The sequence below is a fragment of the Nesoenas mayeri genome, assembly GCF_963082525.1.
Source record: "Nesoenas mayeri genome assembly, chromosome: 1".
NCBI classification, from domain to species: domain Eukaryota; kingdom Metazoa; phylum Chordata; class Aves; order Columbiformes; family Columbidae; genus Nesoenas; species Nesoenas mayeri.
In genome coordinates this window covers 118,864,295-118,889,592 of record NC_137541.1, presented here as the reverse complement: position 1 = coordinate 118,889,592, position 25,298 = coordinate 118,864,295, and the positions used below count along the sequence as shown (strand labels likewise).

General features: G+C 42.4%; 1 protein-coding gene across 1 annotated transcript; it reads right to left on the bottom strand.

Moving 5' to 3' along the window:
- Positions 1-8,506: 8,506 nt before the first annotated feature.
- Positions 8,507-24,134, bottom strand: TMPRSS3 (transmembrane serine protease 3; the record flags this gene model as incomplete). The annotated part of the gene is made up of 12 exons (XM_080353764.1): positions 8,507-8,707; positions 10,144-10,286; positions 11,232-11,327; positions 12,938-13,107; positions 14,628-14,793; positions 15,611-15,654; positions 16,389-16,514; positions 17,550-17,673; positions 19,520-19,636; positions 20,529-20,639; positions 22,537-22,681; positions 24,117-24,134. 12 exons carry the CDS (start codon positions 24,132-24,134, stop codon positions 8,507-8,509), a joined length of 1,461 nt encoding a protein of 486 aa, XP_080209890.1.
- Positions 24,135-25,298: the final 1,164 nt, after the last annotated feature.

The following is a 25,298-nucleotide window of genomic DNA, read 5'->3' as shown; positions in this document are numbered from 1 at the left end:
AAGGAAACCTTAAATAGAATCACAGAATAATAGAATAGGTTGGGTTGGAAGGGACCTCAAAAGATCATCCAGTTCACACCCCCACTCCCTTCACTCTCACTGCAGCCTCAGCTCAATGAAGTAATTTCTTTCTGGAGAAGCTTAACTTGCATTTTCCTACCTGCTTTAAGTGTTTATTAAAATTAAGCTATCTAAGGGGCATCTGAACATGGCAAGTATCTAGTACTGGGTACCTCTACAGAAGTATTTGTATGTGAGAACTATATTTTTCCCCTGAACTCTGTAAGTAATGAGGCCATCCTAATCCTAGTAAAAAAAAAAAAAAAAAAGTTTGCTAAATCTCTAAATAAACTTTTATCTTTCTGCCATTAGTGAGCGATCCAAAATCATTTGTAGCGAAGCTTTTCTTTTTCACTGCTATTATTCAATTATAGCTTCAGTCTCAGATATGAACAGTCTAGCAAGGTAGCTGGAGATGTGGATAATATACTGCTCCACAGATCTTTCTAGATCAAAATCAGCTTTGCAGTTATACCTTACTGCTATTCCGCTGTAATTCTTTAATATATTAAATATATCAAATATATATCTTTTAAATGCATCAAAGCATGAGAAAGCCTGAGGCCATGATTTCCAGGGCATCCCGTACTGTGAGGAGCCAGCAACACCAGCACGCAGCACAGCCACACAGTTTGGGGAGCCACGAACAATGCTGACCAGAGACCTGGGCAGGCTGGTGGATGCTCTGACCATTCTCCAGGTGCCTGGGAGTCCCCAGTTCTGCTGAGACAGCTGCATCTCCCCAGTAACCTTTCCTCAAATAGCCAAGAGTGCGATGGGGACCATAATGGTGTTCTCATTGCCCATTTCTGGCAGTTGAGGCTGTTTAGTCAGTTTAATTTTGTGGTTTGTTTTGGGGTTTTTTTTTAATGGAGGATGTAGGCAAAATTTTGAGGTATGCTGCCATCTGCTGTGGGCTCAATATTATCATAAGCATTTCAAATTCATTTCTAATAGAGGTAATACTGCTGAGAATAAGGGTGCTCAAATAAATGATACATGTCAGTCACACTGGTTGTAAAAAGAGGATCTAACACTCCCATTTGGCTGTCTATGCAAAAAGTGGGATATCTTTAGAAAAGAGTTATAATTTACTGGTAATTCGATTTTTAAGTACAAATCATTTCCTCCCTCAAGCACTTTATGCTGTGGTACTTCAAGACAGTCTTACTCTTTACTCTCCCTTTCTAATTTTTTACTCCCTCACTGCCATCCCTCTCTCATTTGAAAGCTTCGAGGGGACCATATTTATTTTAAGATCACATGTCAGAAAAGAAGGCCGTATTCCCACTACTGCTCTTGGGGGCCACTTTAACTTAAATCAACAATAATTAAGTAAATCCTTTCTTGGGAAAGTCACAGACAGTCACCCAGCCACCAGAGCCCCACCAGCCTGCCTGCACCAGGCTCTGCAGGGAACAGTCTTTGAAAAGTGGATGCACAGGGTAGCATCCACTTGCTTCAGCTTATTTGCATTTATTTAGTCCTCTGCTACAGGACTGAAGCAGTTGCTTTGGCCTTCTAAGGCTGCATTTTATCAAGCTTGTTTTCACCATGCAGCTGTACCCAGCCCTGGCTATGGGGACACACAGATGTGTGCTGCTAACCTCAGAGAAGAATTCATGTGGGTACCTGAGGTGAGGCCAGGCTCCTCACTCAGCTGCCAGTTATGTGCCTGCATTTACCTTGTGTAAATGCACTCTAGCATTAGGAAATATGGGATCATTATTTTTTTTTACTTTTGCCCATTGCACTTTGAACATTCATATTGCTCAGGCTTTTAGCTACCAAAGCGCTTTTCAGAAAAAAAAGAAAAATAAGGTACAGAGTCAGTTTTCTTTTGATTGGGAAAAACTGATCTGAGCATTTTGTGCCATCCACAGGGCTACATTTTTACCTCTCCCCTGCTGAATTTTGAAGAAAGCTGTTCAAAATCCTTCCCAGCTAATCAGCCTAGATGTTGGGGTCACAACCTGCTGTCTTTTACTGAGGTTGGAGTTCCACCAGCAAAAAAATGTGTGACAAAAGCAACAAATCAAACCCAGAAGCCTCTGTTTGAGTAAAATACAAAAAAAACCCCACCACAACCAGAGATTAAAGGCAATGATCTAGTGCGCTCTTTCAGTTCAGATAAGAAAGACTTCCTTGTACCTTCCCTAAAGTTAAACAGCTGAAGTAAGCTCACTTCTTACCGTGCTTTATGCAATCTCAGGCTCCTGCTGCTCACACGAGTGATAGTGCTTCTCACAGGGCTATTTGTTGAAGAAATTTTATCTGCATAACCTAAAATAGTACTACACTCGCAGAGATATTGGAGAGTGTGTGCCTTTCAGTGATCGAACTAGGCTTGTCACCACAACACCAAGATTTACAGTGCAGCACTTAGAATGTAAGATTTCAACCTGCTTTCCTTGGATGTTGAAGGGCCTCAGAAAATTGGATGAGCCAGATCTATTATTTTTTTTTTAATTTAATGTTCAGTTCTTGTATTCACACTTACAGACTTACATGAGTCGTGACAGTGGGGCAGCCTCTACAAGCAGAGCTGTGTGGCATCCCCGCCTCTGCGCAGTGATTGCTTCCTGGCGAAGGATGTGTTAGCTTGTTAAAAGCATGTCACCTCTCAGAAAACAGTTCTGCTTTCTCAGACACCAAACTTAGGCATTTGTTTTTATGCTTAGGTCTGTGTCTTTACAGAAATTGCCTTTTTTATTTGTACACCTCAAGTGAAAAAAAAGAACTTCACATTGGCCAAAGGAGAGTTTATCTATGTGATGTTTTTCAGCCTGTTCAGGAAAAGTGCATTTTGAACACACGTTACATCTGGTTCATCCAAACTTACCAGCTTTGTCTCAGTTTCTGGATTTAAACATCTTGATGACAGGAACGGCTGATGAATGGCAAAGGAGTTTGTGGGGTTTTTTTATATGATGGACATTTCCTGTGAAGTTATATGCTGGATTAATTTTCTGAGAGTCTATTACATGTTGATGTGAGTTTGCTCCACAGGCTATGCATACAAGCGGGTTGTATTTCTGAGGGATACTACGGCTGTAATGCAATCCTGTGTCAAATCAACCCTTTCAACCAGCGACCTGAGTCCACAAGTTAGAAAATGCTTCATCAATCCTACCTCTCTTTGAATAATACACAATGCTCATGTCTGTATAAAACCTTTCCCATAGAAAATGTCCTAAAACCTTGTATATCTTCACTTATGTTAACACAAAGAAACATGTTAATATTGTGATTATATTTATTTTTTTTTTAAACCTCTGGCATGCTTATTAGTGTCATACATTGGGGAAGGAAGATCCAGCTTTACGGAGAGACTCTTTTGTATTCTACCTATATCTAAAACACCACAGCAAGGGGCATAACAGAAATCAGAAAGAAAGATTTGCAGCTCTGTGAGCCTTGGTTAAGTCTACCCTTAAGTGCTTGCCATTGACCTGGGGGCGGGGGCAATGTGGCTTCTTGTTCCTAAGAGTTCACTAGCTCTCTACATTTTACATTGGACTTCTTTCTAATATAGAGGCAGACCACTATGGGTATTTATTGCACAGTTTTTTGTTTGGTTTGGTTTGGGTTTGGTTTTTTTTTGGTTTTGTTTGTTTGGTTGGTTTGTTGTTTTTTTTTTTAATGTAAATAGAAGGAGTTCAAAATGAATTTTCAGGGGTGTTTTCAGAAATATGAAATAACAGCTCTGTGAGCTCAGGAAGCAGTGTCCTTATCTCCAGACTGCTGATAATACTAAAACATGAGCCATGTTGAGGCTGTGAAAATGTTATAACAGTGAACATTAAAACTCTGGTTCTGTCTAGTTGAAATTTACCATTTCATTCCAGTTTTTGTGTCAGCTTTGCAATAATGCTTCTGTCTTCTTTCCAACAACATGCCATTTCTGGAAGTGCTCTTTCCATTGCACTGCAGTTTCTTTAGCCAAGGTGAAAGATATTGATTCAATGTCCTCTAAGATCAAAGTTTGTATCCACAGAAGAACATGGAGGTTGACAGTTCATACAGGTTTCCTGTTCTTTCTCAATTCTAATACGTTGCAGTGAGAAAAGAGTTTCAATTCCACTGATGCTTTCTTGCATCAGTGATGGGTGACAGTGGTGATGCAGATACTGATTCAGAAGCATACAGACTGCATCCAAAACCACATTTCAAGAAAATCAGCAGCCTTTGATCAGATGATAAGATCAATTTTGGCCGATATTCAAAAACTCTGGCGATACTATCCAGTATTCAGCCTACCTAGTCCCTGACAGTCTGTTCTAAAATTGACAACTTTCATCCCAGGATTTAAGAAAGGGCAAGTACAAAATGATTGGACACCTTCCAACTTAACAACATGAGGCTGTTCTATTAAAATGGCTTGTAAAGCAGGAAACCACAGCAGCACTTCAGATATTTTGTCCCTTGCCTGGCTGGCATCGGTTCATCCACACCACTGATGTCACCAATAGGCACAAAGAGTACGGGATCTTCACTGTCCTGTCTGCAGAGAAAGGGAGGGAAAACAGGGAATGTGACTGAGCGTGAGTGTATTGGTGGACTGTACTACATGGTGTGAGCTGGGGAGTACTCAGTGGCTGTTGCACTGCATGGTACATCACAGGTAGAGCAATGGGTTTGGCTCTCTGGCCTACTGAAGGCAGTAAAGAAGCTCCTCTTCCTTTAAGCTTGTTCTGTAATCTCCGAATTTTTCAGTAAAGTTAAAGCCTGTGTGTTGTTCATTTCAGAGCTATTTACCATGAGGAAACACCTAAGAATTCAATTTTTAGGAACTTTGTTCACACCCACATTATAAAAGATTTGGATCCAGAGATTTTTTCTATTATAAGAAGTTGACCATACTTCCATACTTGCCAAATGCTTGCCAAAATCACCAGCTGCTTGCTTCCTGCTTGCTTTATGGCTTCAATGAAAGATGTTGCTGCCTGTGCAACAGAGCATGGACCTTATATATGAGTACTTTCAGGAAAAAAAGTATTTTGAAGTCGGTTCTTGGAAGTTAACTACTAAAGTAATAGCTTGCAACCTGATCTGAAGGTTCTTTAGTCTTTTGCTCATTGTGCCTGCAAAACTTTATCATGATAGCATCCTGGGTTATCAGTCTCAGCACTTTTTCTACATGTGGAATTTGTAGCTGGCAGTTGATGCGCGTGCCCATCGTCCAGCATCCAGCTGCCTCTTCCACCCAAACCAGCCTGATTGTGCAACAGTTTTCATTAAATACTGGTTCCAAAAAGGAATGGTAAAAAGTAGTGTATGATGGTACAAAGCCCAGAGCAGGTGTCCAGAAGAGTGTGGTGGGTCCTTCTGTGGGACTGGAGCATGATGCGAGTTTTCAGAAGCCCAGCGCATTGCCGCTGTCCTCAGGTCTGCAGTTCTTCTCTCTGAGAAGAAAAATCAGATGTGCATCTATTCAAATACTCATGTTGCCACCTATTGAACTCTGAAAGGGAATGACATTTTTTCCATGCTGTACTCCGATCACCAAAGGAACCAGGGGGCTGCTGGAGCCAGTTCCACAGCTGAAGTTCTTCAGAAAAACACACATGCTCCAATTCCCATTGCGTGCACTGTGAGCCTGAGCAAATGCCATCAGCTTGTCTCACCACTTCAGTTCACTGGTTCTCAGCTTACGCAAAGCTGAGGAACATAAGGCTCATAAAGAACTGTGGTTACAGGGCGTGGAGGAATATGTTAGTAATAATGCTAGATACTGCATGCATGGGATACATGCATGCGGCGAGCTAAGTAGCCTTTGAAAGGGTTTATTTTGTTTCCTCTTAATTGTTCCATTACCTTTTCTTTTTTTTTTTTTTTTTTTTTTATTGGGATGGGAACCTTTCATATCTATTAGATTTAAAAGTTGAGGCACAATATTTCTCAGACAGTAGGTCACTGGTACTCCCCTTAATGCTATAAACTTTTTTCTTTCTCCCTAATGGGAGAGCTGTTCAAAATGGAGGCAGCAGAAATTCTATTCAATGTGTTGGAGAAACATCTTGCTAAATGACATCAACTAATTTCCACCATAGTGGAAAGCAAGTGCTTTGCACTCACAGGAGAGAGCCTTTAGCAAAATGTTTGTATCCTCCCAAAAATCTGAGCAACGGAAGTGCTTTATTCATGTTTCAAAACTGGAAATGGAAGATCAGAAAACACAAATGCCTCTTCTTTGGTCATGGCTTGCATTAGATTATTGGCCCTGATGGCTGAGCTCTTATAAAGCTAATTTCCAGAAAGAAAGCCTCTAAGGGCATGCTGATGGTCAAATTCCTTATGTTGCAATTTTGCATCTCTTAGATCAAAATGGATCTTTTTCCTAACTCGTTTGCTAAGCCTTAGCTATGAGAGTTAATTTTGTTTGAAGAAACTTCTGGAAAGACCAAACGAACCCCAGTCCATGGTGAGCAATGGCAGGTAAGAGCAGATCAGCACCATTATGCCAGGTGCAAGCCATTACCTTGGTTCCATTTTTGAAGACACACTAGCTCTATTTTCTTTCCATTTGTTTCAGAGTCCATTAAAGAGTGTCCATGTTATTGTGCTGTAGTTGAAAATCCTTTCTAAGAGGATAAATTGATTAATTAATGTTTCCCTGGGAAAAATTATAACATCTTAGAATTTAGCTAAACAAAGATTTAGCTGTACTTTTTTCCCCCTTTGATCACTTCTTTATAATAGAAATCTACGCTTTCATTGGATATGAACTCTTCATCTGAAATGTCTGGGCTTCTTAATCTACAAATGAATCACAATGATTTATATATTGGGAGGGAAGAAAAGAAAAAAAAAAAAGTAATATTAGAGGTCTTCAAAATTCCGGGGTGCATTAGGAAAAGTGTGACCAGCAGGTCAAGGGAGGTTATCCCCCCCTACTCTGCCCTGGTGATGCCACATCTGGAGCATTACGCCCAGTTCTGGGCTCCCCAGTTTAAGTAGGACAAAGAATTACTGGAAGAAGTCCAACAGTGGCGTACGAAGATGATTAGGGGTCTGGAGCATCTTTCTTATCAGGAAAGACTGAGAGAGCTGGATCTGTTCAGCCTGAAGAAGAGAAGGCTGAGAGGGGATCTTATCAATGTTTATAAATATTTCAAGGGTGGGTGTCAATAGGATGGGACCAGACTCCTTTCAGTGGTGCCCAGTGAGGAGCAACAGGCACAGACTAGAGCACAGGAAGTTCTGCCTAAACATGAGGAGAAAATTCTTTACTTTGAGGATGCCAGAGCACTGGAACAGGCTGCCCAGAGAGGCTGTGGAGTCTCCTTCTCTGGAGACATTCAAAACCCGTCTGGACACATTTCTGTGTGATCTGCTCTGGGTGAACCTTCTTTAGCAGGTGGGTTGGACCAGGTGATCTCCAGACATCCCTTCCAACCCCAACCATTCTGTGATTCTATGATTTGGAAATGTTATTCTATCTTCTTTAGCTTTGTTGAGTGACAGATTGGTATGTGATAGCATAAATCTTCATGTGTAATATAGGTTGTGAAAACAGAATGTGTCATACAGTATACAGATGGGAGACTGAACTGAAATTACACACATAACCTTATTTCAGGCATTTCCTTGTCTGTGAATCCTTGATATTGGCACTTTGGTTTGAGGAGGAAATCTCACATATTTCACAAACGAGATGGGGGCAGGAGTGGCTTCCTCATGTGCCATCATGGTGGCACAGGCACCTGTCAGCGCTGGGGGCTGTATTGCTGGTGCTGGAATAGCATCATTGCTATTCCTTCCTTCCTTCTTTCCTTCCTTCCTTCCTTCCTTCCTTGCTTCCAGCAAACTGCATGCTGGAATAGCAGCCCTGGCACCACTGTCTGTGAGGACCAGGCTAGAGCAGGATAGAATGTAGACTTTGGTGCTTAGGGTAGCTTTGCCATGAAGCTAAGAAAATGACAACTGAGAGCCTGTGCATAGGTGTCCACCTGTGAACTATGTGTCTGGGTTCCTACCAGGGCAGTGGAGGACAGTTCACTTGCCTTACACATGTACTATCTAGGGCCACTTGAGGTGTCTTAGTGCACTTTGCTTGATCTCCAGCAGTTTATCTGGAAAGTCTCAGATCTCCCACAGATCCTCTGTCATATCTACCTGAGCCATTTCAGGGTATCTGAGACATCCCTATGGGGATGGCGGATACAACCTAAGGCTAGGTGCAGATCCTTGCCTTTCTGCAGGGACACCTGTGGGCCAGGCAGGACAGCCTGGGATCTCTAAAATGGCTCTAGATGCCTCTGCTTAGGCACCAGAACCCTTTCTGGGAGTCAACCTGAAGCACAACAACCCTCCCTGCTCCACTGGCTGAGCCTGGCATCTCTGGCACCACTGGAGGGATGCTGACAGCATAGGACCTGGTCTCTGGAGAGTGGCCCACCCTCGGGTCAGGGAAAGGTGTCTGCAGTGTCCCCCCACTTCCTTGTCACTGCAAAGCAACAACCGGAGATGGAGACACAGGGCAAAACCTGACCTCCATCTGTTCGTGTATCCAGTCGAGGAAGGAGGTGGTTCGGCTGTAGACACCCGGCTTGTTCTTTTCTGCACAGCCCACTCCAAAGCTGGTGGTCCCCACCAACTTCCAGATACTCATATCTTCACATGCTAAAGGGCCTCCACTATCTCCCTGGAGGACAAAGAGAGAAAACAAACATTAGTGCCCCAAAAAAGGAGGGGAACTGTCTGTTTGAGGAGATAGAGGAAGAAGCATAGCCCAATAATTCAAAGTCTCCTGTTTCTGCTCTGGATCCTCAGAAAAGGATATTTTTATTTCCCCAATTAGCAGTACAGTACAATAGAAACAATGCTGAAGCCTGCTATTAAACAACATTTAGGTGTTGAGAACTATGTCTGTCCTGCAAGGCACGGTATTGCTAGTCTGTGGTCTCCATGCTGTGGTCTTGTTTTCTCACAGCTGCTTGTCTCAAAAAGCTCATAGCTATTGAGCTGAGCTAAGCCCAGGTGCCAACAAGAAGCTTATAACCTACCTCCTTCCCTGCCTGCTCCTGCACACAATCTCACACATTGCTTTTCTGGCTCTTCCCAGACACTTTGCTAAGCAGATTCAACTCACTGGACTCATATCTGAGTACTGAAAACTAATAATTTACTTTGCTTGGGCAGTTTCCAGCCCTATAAGCAACAGAGACAGTACAACAAAAGTAAAAAAAAAAAAAGTAATTTGGAATAAGCCTGTCCCTTCGGCAAGTAGGGCTCATTGTGCCACATGGAGCCGTGTGCTGCCTTTGGGCAGCTCTACCAGCCTTAGTGACATGCTGGTGCTGGGTACCTTGCTGGGGAAGTTGTGCAAACAGGCACTTAAATTAAGATCTATGCACTTAATGCCTTTGCTTTGTCTTGTCCCATGCTTACTGGGGACTGAGAAAATCTAAAAACACAAAATTCTCCCCCAGCCCTTGCTCTTCATCTATGACTAGCTAGGTGAGTACACATTAGTGTGTATGGAGATGAGACCTGGCACTAGGTGGGCAGTGTCATGACTCTGACAGTGATTTTGAATCATCACCACCCTGTGTTGTAGAGGATTCTCTGATCCTACTGTGAACCCATCTCCCTCAGAGTCATTACCAGTCCTCGGAGTTACTTAAACACTTCTCCCTTTTTTCCTTCCCCTGCCTCACTCTATTTTTTCCAAAATCACATGCTTCTGCTTCTTTATCAGTATGTGCTTTGGCTGCTTTTCACTATGAGGTTTCTACACCTTGCAGGTCTCCAGAGCTGCTCACAGTGCAGTGCAGAGGCCACAGCCAGGGCAGAGAAAAGATGGCACCATGCTGTAGCACAAGTAAGAAATTAAAACAATGTCTTAAGTAAATTTGGTTTCAGAAACAGCAGATACGGTCTACAGAAGAAACGTAAGAAGGGAATTGTAGCATATGAATGCATGCAGTCAGTGATAGATATTCATGGTAAATAGAGTAAATGGCACAAAACTAAATGTTTGCCCAAGAAAAGCCTGGGAGTGCCTTCTGATAGCTTATCACTCATGTTTTTCCATTTCTGCTCTTAATGAGCACAATTGCAGTTTGGAAACTTCCATACCTGGCAGGTGTCTACCCCTCCCTTTAGGAAACCAGCACAAAGCATTGAAGAAGTTATGATCCCACCATAGACATCCCTGTGATTGCAAATTGCATTAGAAATCAGAGGAACACCTGCATAATTCATGGTGTCGGATGTATCACCTGTTAAAAAAACAAGGAAAAAAACTCTCTATCCTTGAAACTAATCTCTAATTATAAACAGAAAATATTTTAGTATATGAAGAACAGGCAAGAAAGGCTGAAAGAAATATCATTAAAATGGCAGCATCAAGTAAGGAAACTAGGTGTCCCATCACTTACAGAATCCAGTGACTAACAACTCTATAAAGCTGTGGATTATCACAGGATGTAATATAAAGCTGCACATCGTATGTTTCTACTTCAAACTAGACAGTCAATGACAGTAATGAAGCTACTTGGACACTGTCTCAAATTCTAGTCTCACAATTTGTTTTGAATTTATCACCTGTTCTGTCAGTCAGCAAATCATCTGACAATATCTGTTTTATGTTATAAATATCTATTTTATTTTATTCAGAGTTTGGATGGATCATTTCTACAAATGATGGTATTTGCCACTGTCTAATGTCAATTTTTCTGTGGTAAACCTTGCTTTCATTTTTTTCCCACCTATTGCTATTATCTGTAGGTCAGGTAACTTACTGTTCTTGTTCTCTGAACAACGGGAACATATTAAATGAGATTAATTGGAGAATTATAAAAAACAGTGACCTAAGAATTCAAGCATTTTCACACAAAAGTGATTCACTATGTATTATTGATTAACATGACTCGTGAGTCATGGTAAACAAAAGAAAGAATTCCCTTTTCTTTGTGCCATTATTCACAGATCCAATTTCTGCATCATCCACCCTGCCTGAAAATGCATACATGCTTTCTCTTGAAAAATGCATGGTGGATTCTTGCATTAATGCTGTGCTTTCTGTGCATTTAGAAATAAGTCTTCTTTTCAACCCCAACTATTCCAGAAAACTGAATGCTGAACAATGGTCCAACCAAATCCTGTATTTAGTATATGTGAGATGCTTTCATGTAGTGCAAACAACAGCAGACTATTTAAAATACCTCCTTCCACAGTTGCTCCCCATCCTGACACCCAGCACATTTTCCCTGCTGGGAACTGTTCACCAAAATTAGGCAGACAAATTGGCTCTATGTGACCTATTAACAAAAAAAAAGAGAGAGAAAATATAAATGCTTTTTAAATTAAGCAAAAATGTTGGCTTGCAGTGAACATGTTATGAACACCATCCACTCTCCACATAAATAGTCTGGCAGTTGTGCAGGTCTTTTGTCATTTGGCCAATACCGTAGGTCTGAAACAATACCCACACCAGGCCTAATTAGTTTCTAGTGTAAAGCAACAGAAAGAGGTGTTGGCAGGTGAATAACCTGAAGAATGAGCAAACAAGAAATGCACCATTTATGCAGCTTATGGGCAGATCAGACCCCAGAGAAATGGCCATGGCTGACCACAGCATGACCGCATGGCACTTCCTAACAGGTTTTGTGCAGCAGCACGTACAAAGAGCCACGTGTGCATATCTCTGTCCTTTTCTGAAAGGGCAAAAAGACGTCTGGGGTGCTCTTGGCATCCCACTCATCAGCTCATAGAGTTTCAGTGCCTCTGTGCTCCAGGAAACTCAATGCCATGCAATATAATCAGTGATGCTTGCAGGGAAAAACTGTAATGTGTCAAGATGAACTGACACTGAGCACAGGGAGGGAAGATACAAGGTATTACTGGGCAACTCCTGATGGTTTGGTTCCCCCCAGTGCAATGATCCCAACTCAAAGCATCAAGCCCATAATGTGGAGCCTCCAAGTCCCCCAGGCTGCCGTCCTCACCCCAGGGCATAGTGGGTATCAGCTTCAGGTACAGAGCCATTACTGTTTTTGACAGCCTCCCAAATCTATTCCCAAGCAAAAGAAAACAGCACTAGCTGAGATATAACAACAACAACAAAAAATCAAGCTTGATTTCCATTCAAAGTGGCAGTTTAAATTATTTCGAGAGAATTGATTTTGGAACCGACAATCTAGATGCATCAGAGAGAGCCAGCTCCCCTTTGCAGAGAGCTCACAGTGATTAGGACATATTGGCAGGTGATCATTTAAATTCATACAATATTATTGTACATTATTTCAGTTCAATAACTGCATCAGCTGTAGGTAACATCCTGCTGAGAAAATAAAAGTAGTTTTAATTTAAAAGCATCATTATATTTGAATTGCCTTTTCTTCTCTTTGCAATTTTAGCTTGATTTTCAGCTTTGGACACTGCTGGATCTCCCTATACTCACAGCAAGGACATGATAAAAATCTCCATGACCTCCAAGTACAATGAGGTGGGGTGTTTATTTTAGATAGGAAAAATATTTAAAAAGAATAAAGTTAATGTTTGCCTATTATTAAATGCCTTCAATAAGCCAATACTAGAATGGACTGGGAACATTTTGCAGAGCCCTATGACCACGTTGTTGCTCTCTGTGCCTGGATATCGAGTACAAAGGAGTTCCTGATACTGAGACCGAGGGACTTCTGCTGGGGTAGTCTGAACAGGGATCTCTGCCTTGCCCTCACAGCAGCAGACTGGCTATATCTACACCATGCATCTCTCATTGCTCTTAGAGGTGGTGGGGATCTACTCAGCTGTCCTGGGTCAGGCATAGGGCACCAACAGACTTTTCCCTGTCTGTACTACAAAAGACCTTTCTCACTTTTGTCTAGTAAGGTGAGGAAGTCAAGTGAAAGCTAATAGAAAGAATTACCATTGAGAGGAAGTGTTGCTGACAGTTTCATCAGTGCTATATCGTTTCCCATTGTCTTGGGTTTATAATTTCGATGGTATATAATTTTTTCCACTGAATATGGGTGAACCTGGGTGTCTTGCTGAGTCACAAAACCAACCTGCACACTCCATGAGCTCGGCAAGTACAGACTGAAACAAAGAGGTAAGAGAGAGTGAAAAACCTTCAAGTAAACCTTCAGGTTTTCTAATTGTCTCCTGGGTTTACAAACCATGTAAAACTCTACAGGCAAGTATCTATAGTCAGCTCTATTTGCTTACTTATCTAGTAATATTGGCTATGTTTTGTGTCTAGTTTCCAAAAATGCAGAAAGGGTGACTAATCTTAGTAACACATTGGGTCATTAGTATATTATCTGTGCAGCTTTCTACAAACATATGAGAGTTTTGCATTGGCCTACCATCTGTCCTCCTACGTGACCCACAGCAGTCAATGCTACCACCTGACATGTCTATGCTCAGCCATCAGCTCAGCAGCACTTGTGGCAAAGTCTTTCCAAGGGCGAGGCTTTCCTTCTGGAAGGATTTTCTGCCCCCAGTTGATGAGCAGCCACATCTTTCAGCCTCCAGCACATGAGCAGCTCCTCATCTCCTGGCTTCACCCTACTGGGCTAACAGTGGGTTAGCAGGCATGCTGGGAAAAGGCTCCAGGGTTGTGGGTGGTGTTGCCAGCTCCCATCTCCTTCAGCCTTTGAACATGTCACAAGCAACCGGGTTGTGGGGTACAGAGCTAAGGACAAAAGTCCTAAAATGCTGAATTCCTAAGTAATTATTTTCGTGGCAACACAGGGCTCTAAATAGGATCTGGGAGTGGGGTTTGTCTGTCCCATCTCTTCTCTCTATTGGGTATAAAAGCATCCTATGGGACTTGCTCAGAAGCAGGCACCTGTGTTGTGGGTGCGTAGAAGTGGTCAGACAAATCCCATTTTAGCTGTCTAAATGACTTGGGTGAAAGTGGGCTGGAGTATTTAAGAGGGAAAATTGCTCTCCTGCACTATTAGCAACAAATGAGACTGCAAAACAGAAGAACTCATAAATAAGAGAGAGGGCTACCTTTACAACTACACAAAGAAGAGGAGTCCAAATAACTGTTTAGCATCTATTTACAACTCAAAGACTACTTCAACAGCATAAAAAGGAGCACTGGATATTTTGTAATGGGCACTAAGTGCAGTACAACTCACTAACTACCACTGATTGATCCTGTCAACTTGAAAAGGATTGTGGAATTTACTTTGGAGCCTCAGAGAACCAGAAGAGCCAAGTACATATTCCTCCTGAGCTGTTAACTCACATGCAATGTACAGAAGTTGCAGATTGGGACACCTAAAGTCTAGCATTTAAGTGTTGTTTTAAGCTGATTTCCCAGGAAGCTGGAAGTGTCCAGTATATTGGAAAACTAGAGCCCCTGATCTGGACCAATTCTTGGGGAGACTCTTTTTCAATAAATACTTGCACTTGTGCAAGAAGAGAAAGAGATGGTTTGAACGTTACAGAGCAATCCTATGAAATAAAGATAACCCAATCTCTCCTGTAGTTTATTTTTAAGACAAAGTACAGTGCATTGGCCTTCCTTTGCAGTGGCCCCACATCCAGACCTGCTGCAAGCCTGGTCAGTGAGACACACTGAACAAGATGATTTAGGAACTTACTCATAGACGCAGTGGGCGGCTGTGATGATCCAGCGTGGGGTGATGACAGACCCTCCGCAGAGGTGATGTCCCTGGAACTGCAGGCTGACCTGCCAGGGCCACTGCCGGGGGGAAGATGCGTTGCCCCCCACAATCCGCGGCCCATAGCTGGCCCGTGTCCCACACACTGCCAGAAAGCAAACGTTACGGTCCGTGGAGAAAACACACTCATGGTTTTGGACACCTTCAGCCCCTCTGCTCCTAGTCTTGCTGAGTCTGGGATGTGTCCGCAGCAGGACTGTCCCCATCCCCATGGCCCACATCTCAGGCTGTGGCTGACCCCAGAGGTTTCTCCTCCCCGCTCCCATCCCTGCAGCATCATGACAAGTAGCCAGCATGGGGGCTGGGGGGCTCACATCTTCTCTCCTGCAGATGTAGTGCTCAGCTGAGCTGCAAAACCCACTGTTCTGCCCTCCTTAAATGCACAGGGCTTCAGGGGCACACACAGACAGGCTGAAGCATCTCCTCTTCCCTGGTGATTATTTTGCTGTTGTGTGGTTTTGTTTTTGTTTGTTTGTTTTTTTGGTTTTGTTTTGTTTTTGTTCTGTTTTTCACTTCTTGTAACCTGATCTGAAAACTAGCTGACATGGAGAGGTATGGGATGGAAGTTCACATGTTAAGACAGAATTTACTTTCTCTTACCAAGAGGTCAAAGAGTTGGACTTACAATATCAGTCCACGGACTCCACTCACAGTCCTTACATGTCTGCTTCCTACTGTGATTCTCACCAAAACTCTCCTGCTACCTGACGCTCCCAATCTGCCCTCCCAGCCTATTCTCACTTTCTGAAATTCTTTTCTATTTTATACAAAAAATATAATTTTTCTTTGGTGTGATAAATTGATGGTATAGTATTCCCTGAGTATATCGTTCCTCCCACCTCCTGCCATGCAGTGGATGAAGGACAGTTTATTATTTTATTCTCACTTTTCTTGATTCTTACCCAAACATTTTAAGATGATCACATTGCCAGAAGTGCATTCCTCTCTAAGATGAAAAGACAGTGCAGTATTAGTTCTGGGCAATGGATACTGAGTTTTTTTTCTATATTGTTTCATCTTCCTATACAGCTATGTGCACATAAATATAAGTAGCTCATATATTGAAAAAGATACAAAGCTATGTCCTAATCCAATCTACGTAGGCCATTTGGCTGAAGTACTTAAGTTAGGAGTTTAGACACCATCAGGAGCCTACAGGCCATATGTTCCCCTGCTGAAGAGTGGTTTGCTTTTCTGTGAGGGGAGGCACATCAGCAATTTTCAACATGTGATCTGTAGTCTCCTTGGATCCATAACTTGCTTCTCAGTGAAAGGTAACTAAGAAAAACAAGCAATTGTCAGGAGGAAGAAATGGACCATAAAGGGTTCATAAGCCCACTGGGACACATCTAGAAATCCGTAAACTGAAACAAACTGCATCACAATGGAAAAATATAAGTGTCTGGTGTCTATCCATTTGTAAAAAAGGGGATCATGGGATAAATAGGCTTTTCAAATAGCTCATTTTAAATGCTTCATTGATTTTAATGGGCCTTGGATCGGGCTCTGAATTTGCATTTCAGCAAGACTGCTACAGAACCTTGGTCCATGATGCATAACAACACCAACCACTTATGAAGTACTACATGCCTGAAAAAATAGGCAACAATCTCAGATGATTAGTAATTCTCCTTCTATTGATTGCTTTCTTTCTGTCAGGATGAACAGGCTGAGGCATACCTGAGGTTTGTTGCATTGTGAAGTGATGTCACTTGATCAGCTGAAAACCAGTGGCTGAGGGATACGAAATGTCTTTGAAACTGCTTTTCAACTGCAGCCACAGGCAGGTAACCTGAACTCACGTAACTGCAAATAAACCATAAACACAACTTCCTCAGACAGCATTTCAGTAATCTGTTTAAATAATTCAGCGGTTCTGCTAATGAAAACGCAACGTAGCAACCACAATAATCGGATTCTGACACTTGATAAAGTAATCCTATCCTCCCCAAGAAACATTTCCTATAGCGTGCACGTATTTTTGCCATAATCATGTGTGGAAGGCATTTAACTGGCAGTGAAAAGAAATTTTAATTCGAATATTGCAATAAAGCTTTTATTGCAATAAGTTGACACATTACCTGAAGAACTGAAAGGCACGTTATCTCTTTTTTCTAGAGTTATGATTTGCAACAGGGAGGATGAATAACTTGTAATTTTTCTTCTCGCCTTTTTTGTTGAACAGTTGAGATGTATTTTATCCAACAAGAACGTATTTAAAGACACTTTATACTGCTAACTGTAATGTGCAGAAATTAGAATGACACCATTGTAAGAAATAACAGAGCATCATTGCTAGTCACAACTTCAAACTCTTTCTCAATTGTGTGAAAGTTTGTGAAACAAATGGTGCTTTGTTCAGGAATGGGATCAACTCAGTAAGAATCGTCTCACCAGGATGTTCTCTATTTGTGAGGTGGACCTTAATTCTTAACAGATGTCATGACATGAACTGTATATACAGTTTTCCTACAGAGAAAGTAAAGGAAGTGGAAAATGATAATAAGATTTTTAGTGCCTCATTGACAGGCTGTATCACTACTAGAGAGACAAACAGGGTTCAGGCACCTCCACCCCATAGCAAAGAGTTAACCAAACCATTACGTTTAGCTGTCATCCAGGGTTTATAACAGTAATAAACGGGTTTTGCAGTGCACAAGTATTCAGGGCTATTTCCTGCATCATCCCAAATCTCTCCAACAGTAGCATTCACAAAGGTGGATTGTTAAGTCATTTTTTTCTTTTAAAGCACAGACTAATACGAAGTTTCATTAGGAACATTTAAAACCTCATAGTTAGTTCAAAATGCCAGAGAAAGTTTCTTCCATTTTGTGTTCATACCTTGAGAAACCCAGGTGTTTGCAGGTGGTATTTCCATACTCTGCTTTCCAGTCATCAGAGCAGACTGTTCGCCAGGATCCAGAAGTGAACACTTGCAGCACTGCTTTCTTACCACTCAACCTGACTTTGAGATTCAGGAGAAGAAAAGCTCGAGTGAGTTGTGAAGAAGAACCATCAGGTACACAACAGAGTCAATGCGCCTCTGTGGCATCTACATTTCTTGGCTCACTGAGTTTTTACTACTTGTCCTTTCCATCACTAGGATCCTTTGACAGAATTTTTCTGTGTTTGTTTGTTTGTTATTTCCCCTCGAGAAAGGGAACTAAGGTATGCTGAGCTATAACGGCCATGAGAAAATTGTCTATGCTCATGGGAATGGATAGGGGATGGTAGCTCTAATGCAGATGGAGAAGGCAGCCTTGCCCTCCAGTGAGCCCAAGCAAGCCTTGCTGATCGCAGTGAGCTGGAGCTGCAGATGCTTGTCACCAAGGAGACCTACGATCAAGAGAAGTGACGAAAGGTGGTTGACACCACCTGAGCTGCTCAGCACGATCAGAAAGGTGAATGCACTTGCACCCAGCCACCTCTGGGCTGCCATGGAGTTTCCTGCCTTCTTCCCTCTGTTGAAATGGGGCTGGCATGTCTGGGCTAATGGGCAGGTAAGGGCTGGGGAGATGCGCGGGTTGGGAGCTCATCTCCCAAGGACTCCCTCGTCACACCAGCCTGGCTCTGCTCAGCACAGCCCTTCACTGTGGGCAGCTCTTCACACCAGCCCTGCATAGGGCTGAGCCAACCTGTGGAGCCAGCGTAGCTATAAACTGCTGTATCCAGCCCTGCAGTAAACGGTGACACCAGCCAAGAGACTGATGGGGAAACACTGCAGGAGGCCCAGGTACAGATTCATCACCTACGGTCCCTTCATCCTGCATGTCACCATGTCCTCTGCACCCTGCACCACAGCCACTGCCAGAGCGCAGAGCCACAGGGAGGAGGAAGCACCTGGACCTGGGAAAGAACATGTCTACATGGTCTCCCCAGGGAGAAGGGAGGCCATGCACATGGTCACTGGTGGACAGGTGTTTCCCTCAGGTGCCCATAGGCCAGGGCTACAGCATTGCAAAGGCAGATAAGAAAAGCAAATATATCACCCACAGTTTCTGCAGAGGCCCAATGTCTCCCTGGGGAAAACATGCCAAAGATTAACAGAATTGTGTGGGGTTAGCTGGGGGCAAAAGCTCATGGTTCCTGTCATTCCTCGTATTGCACAGATGGAATGCTGTGCTGCCTCCTTACCGCTGGGTACAGGAGTCAGAATTACACATGTACTGATCTAAAAATCAGTTATTCTGTTTACTAATATTTCTCTCCAGTGGCTACAAACACCAAAGTCATCTTCCATAGCACAGGACAGGGATGGACCATTTAAAATGGCGCTGTGATGCCTGAAACGATTACAGAGGGAAACTCAGTCACAGGGGCATGCATTTCACATATGAAGCAGAAAACTCTGCAGTACTCAATGTTACAAAAGGCAGTGCTGATCTCTCCAGTTCCTACGTCCCTTAAGGTATTAACAGGCTTTTGCAGTCTTCAAAACTGATACAGTGCAACTGCGTGCCAGTGAATACAGAGGGTGCTGTATATACAGACTATAATGCAGTGGTGATATACCTTGGAGGCGGAGAAAATGCCAGCAGTCAAGAAGCACCTCGACTTCTAAGGGAGAAAGATGCCTGATATGGCAGTAACAATAATCAGCAATCCTCATATTTCTCTCAAAAGCAGTTTGATTTCTCATAAACTGTAAATCAATACCTCAGGGAGATTGATCCTCTGAAGTGATGATTTAGGTAATCCATCAGTGTCTATCTTTCTTGTCTCACCAAAACTCTTTACAACATGCATTTCTTGATGATGTGCCAGATGCTACAGGAGGAGGTAGGAGGGACTTATAATCAAATTTAAATTACCACATCCGTACTCATCCTCCCCTTCTTTACAGTTGAAGACACCATTGCACCTGGCTGATTTCTGGATACACTTAAAGGATGATCGGCAGCGAAACTTCCCAATGCAGTTGTATTGGACTAACAAGAACGAAAGAAAACAGGGTGATGAAAACACATGTGGATATTAATTTAACACTTCTGAATTCCATTATCTGGCCAGATTTCTATCTTGCTAAGCAAAAGACAAGTTCTGTACTCTAGGAACTTTTGAAATTCAACCTGGAGGTTGCTACATGGTGCTGCTAAACTTATCCATTAATAATGACTTCGAGGAAGAATTGGCCTTGCTGTCTGTGCTGTCTTCCCACCTCCCTCTACCCAGTTTATGTTTCATTCCAGGGTGAGCTTCTATCTGGTGCCTCAGCCCCTCAGCAGCAAAGCAAGGAGACCCTTGCAAAATACAACCAGTGCACTCCCTTCCTGAGGGGTTGCCTCAACCTGTCACAAGCTTATCCCTGCTATAGGTGTGCAGGCAGTGTTCTAGCATCAAAGTATTTGGCACCTAGAACTAAGCAGGCCACACTTCCCAGTCACAACTCAACTCATTCTACCTTTCCTTTTCCTTTGTAGAAGTTGTTTGTGATAGGGGAAAGTTCTTTATTTCTTTGAAAACAAACTTAGAGAAGTGAATTACAGGAGAAAAATATGGTGTGTGCTACCTGAAGCCTCCCCCAGTTTCTAACCTCTTAGTTCAGCACCTAAGATGAATCAGTGAAGTTTTACTAGAGAAAGGTTTCCTGGAGCTGTGGGTTGTCCAGTGTTGTAAATATTACACCAATCCTCTCATGACTGCCAGATCTATTTTATCCCTACATGTAAATAAAATTTAAAGCCATCACATCAACAAGATTTTTTACTTCAGCAAACAAGCCACAGTAGCAGTTTAATTCCATTCTAAGTAAAAGGCTCATGAAAAATTAAGCATTTGAATGGTTAAGTGAGAACCTAATGAATAACTAATAGTACTCACCACCCAGGCCAATCGCAACTGCTAGGATTACTGCAAGGAATAAACCACAGATATATGGAAAGTATTTTAGGGAGGCAAAAACATGGCACAACGAAGTTGGTTCGATATCTCCTAGAAACCAGACAGAGAGAACAGATTCTGTGAAGTTAAACCAGCTTGAGTTTACAATGAAACAGATTTATCTATTATTAAACTAAATGGCAGTGGTAACCCCTGCATGCACTTTGGGAGCTGACCTGACCTGGATGGGTTTGGATCCCCTGGCTCAGGAACTGAGAAGGCTCCAAGTGCTTTGGGGCTGGCTAGTGCTCTCAGACACCTCTTTAGCGTTTGCCACACAAGGTTCTGAATCACACCCTTACAGAACATCTGGTCTGTCCTCAATGCAAGTGAGAATGTGAGCTCTAAATTTCTATTTTCGTGGGCTACATCACACTGTGAGCTTTACAAGTATATGAGCACTTCTGAAAATGTGAGTCGTGGAATAAAAATGTTTTGTTTGTGTAGTCAAACCTGTGTGCAAGGTACAGGTATAGTCTCTGAAGACTTCGGAAAGCTCAAGTGGACTAAAAAATTCTTGCAATCGAAACAGCAATGAACAAACTAGTTTGAGTCTTTTCCATACAACTGTTCCTATCTGTGATGCCTCCTGACTCTTGCTGGCACCAAGCCCATGGTCCCAGTGCTCTGTCCAGTTGTAGCCCCAGCTGGATGCTGCTCTGAGCACTGTGGGACAATTGAAATACTGGGACAAGGCTGGAGGCCACATAGCTCTTCCTTGTGCACTGGGGAGCTAAGTGCCATGCATGCTGCACTTCTCCAGAGTTGGGGTAACAGAGGCACTAAAAACAATTAATAGGAGCACAAAGATTCAAACAGGAGCAGGGATATTGGAAAAAGACAGGACTCCAAGAAGGAGGAATGTCACTGGTCCTTTTGGACTTGGAAGGAAGGTTAGCTGAAAATGATAGAAAGCTAAATTTGTTAAAAACAGGACCTCCAAACTAGTCTTGAAAAATATGGGAAAAGGCAATCTGTCCAAAGTTTTGCTATAAATACAAGGAAAAAAGATGCATCTAAAGTCAAAATATGCATTAGAAGTAATTGCAGGACATGTTTCATGAGCTGGAGCAGTCCTGCTCACTAGCCACCTCCATGGCTGACTGCCATCTCCATGGCTGACTGCAACTTAGTGGTATTATCATCCTGGAAGACAACACCACCTTCCACTGAAAATAATGAATGGTTCACTCATTTCAAACGTATTCTGATACACAAAGGGCAAACTGTGGGAAAATAGCATACACAACTTGATCATGGGTACACACAGGAACTGGCAGAACCTTGTTTTCAATTTTAATTCATGCAGCTCTTTACTCCCTCATTCTTAGAGCCTTGAATTTGAGATTGGCAGACACAGTCAGTCAAGGATGAGGAGTGTTTCCCAGTGCTTATAGACTCACAAGCAAATCCCAGCCTACACAGACTCTCTCAGCAGTAGCTGAATAACTGGTTTTGACAAGGGAGTTGGTGTCTGGTACACCAAAATTCTTGGACAGCTGTAGTAGCTAATGGACTAGAAAATTAAATTGCTCTATCTTCATCCTCGATGCCCAGCCTGCCTCTGTTGAAGTTAATGATTATTTTTGCCATGAAACCTATAGGAATATATTCAGCTGTATTTTATATTCAGATCAGTTTCGAGGTTGGTAAAATTTCAAATAAGCCATTCAAAAGTGTATCTGAAAAGCGTGGGCAAATAAATATGTGCTGTGTGGCTGAAGTGTGTGAATGATCTGTCTGTGAAAAATGCTTGCGTACACAAGCTAACACAAAATGTGATCACCTGTTAATATGCCTGCAAAACTTCACAGCTGGGGGAGTGAGGCTGCATTTCTTCTTCATCTAAGTGATTGCACACTCTGACTGAGTAGACAAGCATAGTTTTGCAAGGCTAAAGACCTGCCAGTTAGATAACAAGGGTCAAAAAGCTCTGCAGTATCCCTACCAGATCCATCTGCAGTGGGGTCCACTTTTGCTTGTGGTATGCAAAAAAATCTTTTGAAGGAAAACTGAATTTCTGGTACTGGTGGTTCATCTTCTGTCACAGAGATGATTTCAAGACTTCCAGAAGTGGTATTTGTCTCTTGTACCTAACTCAACATGTTTAAAATACAGAAAGGAAAAAACAAAAAACATATTACCTTTCAAAATGTTATTGTAGAATTACAGAATAGTTTGGGTTGGAAGGGACATTCAAAGGTCATTTGGTCCAGCCCCCCTTTAATGAGCAGGGACATCTTTGACTAGATCAGGTTGCTCAGAGCCCTGTCCAGCCTGACCTGGAATGTCTCTAGGGATGGGACATCTACCACCTCTCTGGGCAACCTGGGCCAGTGCTTCACTAACCCTCGGTGTAAAAAATTCTTCCTCATGTCTGGCCTGAACCTCCCCTCCTTCATTTTAAAACCATCTCCCCTTGTCCGGTCACAACAGGCACTGCTAAAAAGTCTGTCTCCATCTTTTATATAAGCCCCTTTAAGTACTGAAAGGCTACAATAAGGTCTCCCTGGATCCTTCTCTTTCCCAGGCTGAACGGCCCCAACTCTCTCAGCCTGTCCTCACAGCACAGCTGTTCCAGCCATCTGATCATTTTTGTGGCCTCCTCCGGCCCCTCTCCAACAGGTCCATGCCTTTCCTGTACTGAGAGCTCCAGAGCTGGAGGCAATCTATTATGTACTTGATGTTCACAAGAGGATCTCTTATAACTAATTTACTAGCAAACTACTGAAGTTAATTTTTGTTCAAATTTGTCTAAGCACCGCAGCTACTTTTAATAACTCACACTGGGGGTGTGAATCCATCCCTTGCTCTTTAATTGCAATAGGAAACAAGACTAAAAAGCGTATGACACCCGCACAGCACCTGACAGGATTCTTATGCAGGGGCTCACTGAATTTTACTCCAGAAAACCTTTGATTTCTTTCTGCACAGTAAAAACAATTAAATCAGGCAACACTAGAATTCAGGGTAAATGGATTTGAAATGCTAATTTCTGACTCTGGTTCTGCACACTGTCACTAACAAAAGGAATCAGATTTTTGAACTCACAGTGGTGTGAAACAAGTTCAGATTTGTTAAAGACAGTGGAGCTGGTAAGCTGTAAAAGCAGCATGTTTGCAGAGTCAGTCCCAGAAAATGCTTACAATGACATATTTAAGACGAAGAATACATGGTTTGTCTGTGTCACTGTATCTTTAAGTCACCTGGAAAATCTTATCACCTTTAACCAAACAACTACAATAAGGTTTCTACTCTTTCATTTGATAAAATTTCATGTACATGTCAATGAACATAAATTTTATATATTTATATATAAAATTTTATATGGAATCTGCTAACCTCAAGGAAAATAAAAGTACACTTTACTGTGCATTACTTTTAAATATTAAAAAAAAATGCCTTGTAATTGTTGCATAAGTTGTCCATCAGGAAACAAAACAGCATGGTAAAGAACATTACACGAAAGCTAAACACTGATGTATCATTTATTTAGAGGATATTGCATGCTCCCAAAGCTTCACTCACCTCTTCCTGAGAAGTCATAGTTAAAAGCAAAACTGTTTTCTTTCTTCATTATCAAAAGAAATTAAAAGGAAATTCTGAGGTTGCTAAGCCCGTCTGCTCTGGAAAGTTTTTCGCTGAGCTGCCCACGGCTGCCCGTTCAGTCATCTGTTGCATACGGCATTATTATGGTAGCAGCCTGTGAAATTCAATCTGGTGAGGGGTATCGGGTAGCCCCGGATGGCATGGCTGTGGAGAGGGGAAGATAAAAATTCAGCACGCTTTTTAATTAGCCTAAGAGTGTCAGGTAATATTGTAGCATTTGCAAACCTTTCTGTAATCCCTTGGCAAAAGAGCATCACAAACTGTACAGGCTGGCACTTGCTCATCTTTTATCAGAACTCGTGCAGCTGAGGAGACTGTGGGTGGGTTGCCCAAGGCAGAAGCTCCAGGTGCTTCATCTCTTTGGCATGCAAGGCCCACAGGCTCCCCTTGCTCTTCCTTTACTTGGTTTAGCCTTTGCTGTGTGCTTGCAACAAAAAGCACACTTAAAGAGGGTTTTTGAAAGAGACACGTGGTTTAGTTATGGATAACTTTTATAATTAAATATTGCCCAGTGTTTTGAAAGTGCTTTGCAAGCAGTATCTCATGTCTCTGAAGAATCAATTAGTTCGTGTTTTGTGATTTAGAAAATGAAAATGTATGCTCAGCTTCATAAAATGCTCAAGAGTAGTAATAATGTGGCTTACTTTTTTACTAAGAAGAGAGATTGATAACAGAGGGGAGGGTGGAGAGAAGAAGGAGGAAGGGAAATGACGCAGAAAGCCATGGCATTGCAAGTGAAACAAGGATCCTGAGAGGCCAGGGAAGAAATGAAGGTTTTCCATGAGAAAAAATCATGTCCCTGGAACATGGTTGTGATGAGGAAAGCTATTCGGTCCCTTTGCTGTGCACAATGGAAAGTGGCACTTCTATAGGAAAGGATGCTACATCACGATCCTGTTAATTGTTCACATCTAGGCCATGACATCGAGAGTTCTTTGTCATCTCTTATCCCACTCTTTCAGCAGCCTTCCCTGGAAGTGCGAAACACAGGGGGAAATTTAAAAACAAACAAACAAGAAGCAGACAAAGATGTAGAAAGAAAGCTGTACTTCTTGAGTTTCTCACAGCGCTCTGATGTTCTCCCCACTGCACTTCAGAGAA